General features: G+C 35.8%; 1 protein-coding gene across 1 annotated transcript; it reads left to right on the top strand.

Moving 5' to 3' along the window:
- Positions 1-1,193: 1,193 nt before the first annotated feature.
- LOC129320149 (methylthioribose-1-phosphate isomerase) lies at positions 1,194-5,714 on the top strand. Its single transcript, XM_054965377.1, has 9 exons — positions 1,194-1,481; positions 2,087-2,142; positions 2,527-2,685; positions 2,893-2,992; positions 3,120-3,259; positions 3,392-3,497; positions 4,176-4,314; positions 4,416-4,684; positions 5,457-5,714. Exons 1-9 carry the CDS (start codon positions 1,395-1,397, stop codon positions 5,532-5,534), a joined length of 1,134 nt encoding a protein of 377 aa, XP_054821352.1. The 5' UTR covers positions 1,194-1,394; the 3' UTR covers positions 5,535-5,714.
- Positions 5,715-6,121: the final 407 nt, after the last annotated feature.

A 6,121-nucleotide genomic window follows, 5' to 3' on the forward strand; every position in this document is an offset into this window, starting at 1 on the left:
TGCATATTCCTTTCACAATATTGCTACTCTATCAGTTCATAAATCATAATGCATATAGTTACACAAAATACTTGTAAACAATTTCACAAAAGAACGAGTAAAAGAATTACTTCAGTTACTTTTTACCCTTACTAGTGGGTTACTAATCGTATTGAATTCCCGAGAGTGTAGATTCCCACAAGCAATGTCATAGATGCTCAATCTACACAATGCAATGTCCCTTAATCAGTTCTTAATACTCAACATCGGTATTGATTCGGCTAAATCGAATTCCCTAACACACAAAACGGTTTAATTAACACCTTCCGAATTCATAAGTTCACTATCTACAGTTATTAGCCCTATAAGCTATTTAAATGACCATAACAACCTCATAACTCATTTATTCACCTAACTTCACCATTTTTAACCTAACTCTTTAGGCTAATTGAGCCTAAATCCTCAAGGGTCAACCATTTAACTCCAGACTAGTCACAGAACTTTAGTTTCGCATTCGAAAGCCTGTTTTAAACATTTCTTTTAAATCTCAACACCTTAAAACTTCCTGATTCAATTTCTCGACTAATCAAGTTCAATAAAAATAGGGTAGAAATGAAGCTTAAGGTTGTACAATACTTACTCGACAAGTCACTAGTTGAAACAAACTCCCAATCACCAGATAATGCAAGCCCTAGCAAATAAGAACTTCTTATCCTCTTTGCATTTTCCTTCACTTTCTATTCTAATTTCATGAGCTGATCACATCAACTTTAAGCAATTTCTGTATAATGCGCTGTGGCACATCCAGCTTTTGCAGCAATGTGTGGCACAATAAATTCAGTCTTACTTATGCTTACGCGTTTCATCTCAAATTACCGTTCTACCCTTCAATCTTATTAACATAACAATCAATTAATACCAAAAATCAACTTAACATCCCAACTATGATCAATTCACTAATTACTAATTTACCCTTGATTAGTAATTAGTTTTTTGAATTAAAATTTAAGATGTTACAGAATCAAACCAATTTCAATTGAAACTGATCTAATTCCACTAATGCTCAAACTAATTGATTTGGTCTTATCTAATTTTTATCTAAAATCAAATCAAACCTTGTGAAGACTGTGTAACGAACACCCCATATGCCTTTATAACTTTTAATTATTATTATTTTTTAAATCATGATTCCCATGCGAATCATGTTTGGCCAGGTTCATTGCACGCGGTCCTCCTTGGCATCAGAATTCGGAAAGCTTAACGACTGTGGCTCATCACAGACACTGAAATAGTTGATATGCTGTAAGAAGCCCTTCAAATCTGTCTTGTGGCTGCCGAGCTTCTACACTCCAATACGGTCGAACTGTTACCTTGCTGTTCTTGGTTTTTCGTCGTTTCTCTTGCACGCTAAACCTATGGCATCTGCTTCGAATGGTCCTGCATCTGATAACACCCTCAAGTCTATATGCTACAAGCGTGGTTCGCTTCAGCTTCTTGATCAGGTCTCTTCCCCTTTCTGCTCATTTTAATCTCTGCCTAGTTATCTATCTAATTTCATGCCTTTTTTAAATATATATATATATATATATCTTGATTTCACCATGTTATGCTGCTCCTTGGAAATGGGAAACTAGAGAATTTCGTATGTTTGTTGAAGCTATTGAGCTTTAAATTATTTGAGTTATTGGGGAAAGGTTAAGAAACGTTATTGTGTTCCATTGAAATTAATTTGCTGCCAGTGAATGGCTAAACGCTGTGGTGCATGTGAGAGAATTGAGTTGGCTGGAGACCCTCTAGCGAGCTTTGGGTTATTGAGTGTGACTGATTAGTGCCTATATTTTAAATTTTATGAAACCCGGGATGAGCTCTTTGAAGGTTGAAATCATACACACAGAATCACAGCACAAATTGGCACACATTGTCTCCATAAACTTTACAGAATGTTAAGGGGTAATTAATTGTAATTTTTTAGAGCCATGTTCTAGTATTTTGTCATGAAAAGGTTGTGTTTTGTTAGATTTTTTTTCCTCTAGCATTCTTTTTGTTACAGCATTTACTTGTTCTTACATTTGGTTTATTTTCCTTATTGCTGATAATTGTGACGCAGAGAAAGCTCCCTCTAGAATCAATTTACTTGGACATCCAGAATTCAACAGATGGCTGGTAAATACTGTAGTTCTGTTCAAACTGAAGAAATTTTTATATACCATGTCCCGTGCTTAGTTTTGCTTGAAATCTTGAATTTTCTATGTGATACTTGTCGGTATAGTACAATAAGAAGTAACAAATTATTATTACCCATATATTCTCTTTGAGTATATTTTAGCCAACCTGACTCGGTTCCCTAGTTCCCTGCTTACAACAGTATCCTTTTATGTTGCTTATTCTTTACAATCAATTGTCAGAGTAGGCATAGTAACGGTTCCTTTAGTTGAAATTATTTTTCTTCTCGGTTATATATTTAAAAAGTGGCCTTTGGATTATGTCTTTATTGTCTAAGTCAGTGGTTCCAAAGTCCAAACATCTGAATGTTCAAAACCTTATCAGGAATGCCATAAAGGATATGGTGGTCCGTGGAGCACCCGCTATTGCTATTGCAGCAGCACTTTCTTTGGCTGTTGAAGTTTTCAATCTAGAGGCATTTAATGGGTCGCCTGGTGACGCGGCTTCCTTCCTTGGAGAGAAATTAGATTATCTTGTCTCGAGGTATTTACAATCCTCTACATTGGATTGAGACAGTAAAATGCTTGTTTCTAAAGTTAGATTTTGAAATTTTAATTTTATTGCCTGATTAGATAACTAACTAGCATTTGGCATTTTAATGCTAACACTCTCCTTGAGCAGTTGTAGATGTCAACGTGAAATTTATTTCAAGCAGATGAGTCCTAGCTGATTTGTTATTTCATTCTTTAGTCGGCCAACTGCAGTGAACCTTTCAGATGCTGTAACCAAACTCAAAGAAGTTATATCTAAGGCTGTTGCTTCTACTACGGAGGCCAAGAGTGTTTTTCAGGTATTTTGTTCTCATGGTAATAAAGAAAGTCTGTCAAGTAAAGGAGGTCATATTTTGTGCCTTTTAACACTTATTTTGGGTTTTGGCAATAGCCACTGAATCCTTAATTTGCTGGATTACTTTGTAGGCATATATAGAAGCTGCTGAGATTATGCTTGAGGAAGATGTTGCCTCGAATAGAGCAATTGGTTCTTTTGGAGCTAGTATTATTCAGCAACAAATGGGGAAAAGAAAGCTTTCTGTCTTGACCCATTGCAACACTGGAAGGTGCTTACTGCAATGCCTTCCCCTTAGTAGTTGTTACTATGGTCAAATCAATGAGCTCTACTTTTATTGAATTGCTCCACAAGGTGAGGGGTTTTAACTAGCTTGCAACTGTGTTTTGTTTTTATTCCTCAGTCTTGCCACTGCTGGATATGGTACTGCTCTGGGTGTAGTTCGTGCACTTCATAGTGAAGGGGTCTTAGAAAGGGCCTATTGCACAGAAACACGCCCTTTCAATCAGGTTACTATTTTATTTTCCCTTTCAAAATTTATTTAGACATTGAATTCTGGTAAGAAAAGGTGTATCCACTAAGTCACTGATATTATGCTGAAGTGTATGTGTTTTTTCCCCTTTGATCAGAATTAATGACATGGATTTGAAACAGAGCAAAACCAACATAGTTAACTATCCTTTTAGTAGATGGTCCGTTTCAAAAGTTTAATTTTTTAACATGAATTTTGGAGAAAGAGCACCTGCGTTACTGATAATTTGCATTCTTGTTACAGTTGAGTTCATCATTTCTGTACTTCAGTTCTAGTTGTTTAGGATGGCTTCCTTGCTTTTTGTTTGAAAATGAAAAGGACAGGAAAACGGTATTTTGTAAACCCCGAATATCGAATGTTCACTAATAGAGAATGTTGTTATAAGCATGCAGATGTAGCTCTTGTTCTGATATTAATGATGGCTGTTATTATAAGAACAAAGAGTTTAGATGTTTTGATTGTGTTTTTCAGGGATTGAAGGCAATGGTGGAATTGGTTAAACAAAATAGTTTTGAGAACACATTTCTAATGTTTAGTAATTTTTTAGTATTTAGCTTTTTCGTTCGTTAATGATTGGAAATTATATCTTATGAATTGTACCAGTTAATTAGATGACTTCAATTTTATGCTAGCTTGATGTATTTTTTAATTGCAGGGTTCTAGGCTTACAGCCTATGAGTTGGTGCATGAACGCATACCTGCCACTCTTATAGCAGACTCTGCAGCAGCTGCACTGATGAAAGCTGGACGAGTAGATGCTGTTGTTGTTGGGGCAGACCGTGTTGCATCAAATGGTACTTCAAAAATCTAATGGAACTACTTATTTTCTTGTTTGACGAGTTTAAATTATCATCTGATCGATCATTACATCTTTGTCTTTCAACTCTTATTGCAGGTGACACAGCCAACAAAATTGGAACCTATAGTGTTGCCTTGTGTGCCAAGTTCCATAATGTACCCTTTTATGTGGCTGCTCCTTTGACTTCCATTGATCTGTTACTTTCTTCTGGACAAGAAATTGTCATCGAGGAGAGATCGCCCAAGGAACTGTTAAATGCATGTGGAGGGCTTGGAGAGGTAGTTGCTGCTCCAGGAATTTCTGTGTGGAATCCTGCTTTCGATGTCACTCCAGCTAGTCTGATTTCTGGTATCATCACAGATAAGGTCCCATTCACCCTCTCCTCTCTTTATGTTTTTGCAATTTTATGTGAATTTAGAAAGTTGTCCATGGAATATATACCTCCATCTCTTTTATTCTTTAGATTTATTCTTCTACACAATCTAGAATTTGTAACATGTATATTAAGTCATCGCTCACAATGCATAAGTATATAAGCTGGTTTGATAGACGGATTAAATTACAGCAAGTTGTAAACTTTGAGAGATTAATTCACATGCAAGATTAATTCAAGGCCTGAAATATTAAAGATACCCTATGGAAAAGTAACACTTGCGGACTCAACCTATGATGTTGACGGTCAAGGACCTTAAGAATATGAATTCTTTTCAAAGACCATTGGAATTAGTTATAGCCGGTGCTTTATGTAGTTGTTATTTATATTCTCTGAAGTTATAACCACAATGTTCCAAAGACATTTGGAATTTGTTATTGCTTCTGTATAAACATATCACTATAATGTTAGAAAGATTAGATTATACTTATAAAAATGATAACATAAATAGCATTACCACTATCATTGAGTGGTCAAAACTACAAGTTATAGGTCTTTAGTAATCATTTTACATGCATACCATGACTGAATTTTGTATTTTTTTTAATGGAACTATTTGGTATTCGGTATTACCAAATCAGATTCAAACATTGCCAAATCTTCTTGTGGGTATTCTTACTTCTTTTTCCTTTTCTCTCCTTTCATTCTTACATGGTTTCATTTCATTCTGATCTGACCACTTTACGTTCTGTATCTGTAATCAGGGTGTTATTACCAAGACAAGTGATGATACATTTGACATAAAAGCTTTCACACAGAAGACAGGTTATGCCAACAGTTGAAGTAATGCTTGTGGTGACGTATGAGGAATTATGTTTATGGAGACATATCTGACATCTGGTACTATGGAATAATTTAGATTCAAGTAGCATAGAATAAGTTTGTTGGATGAATTTATAAACGATCCTACGAAACAGATGGGGCTAGCAAATAAATGGGTAAATTTAATAATAATTAGATTAGATGTGAGTAAACTCCACCTATGTTTATAGCCGGTCCCAAGCCCGGGTAAAGGAGGAGGGTTGTGTTAGGCCATCAACAGCCAATGTAAAAATTTGTTGAATCTATCATGAACATGGACAATAGACGTTATAATGTTAATGCTAGGTCGTTGCCCGTAAGTAACGCGCTGCATGGCTCGAGTACAGTGATAAGTGAGTTAGAGCCGCTGCATCAGCGCCTGGATGTAGTGTTAAATGAGCAAGGGCTACCGCGTCATTCTGGACGCACGCGGCTAAAGAAGTTAGTCCATAAGAGCAAAATTAGATTTGGTACTTGGAATGTTGGGACATTAAATTGTAAATCTGTAGAGGTTGTAGGGGTTATGATTTAAAGGAAAATCAATATCCTTTGCTTGCAAGAAACAAAA

This window comes from Prosopis cineraria, unplaced genomic scaffold, assembly GCF_029017545.1.
Source record: "Prosopis cineraria cultivar Desert tree isolate PC_DT_omini unplaced genomic scaffold, ASM2901754v1 PC9, whole genome shotgun sequence".
Lineage (NCBI taxonomy): Eukaryota > Viridiplantae > Streptophyta > Magnoliopsida > Fabales > Fabaceae > Prosopis > Prosopis cineraria.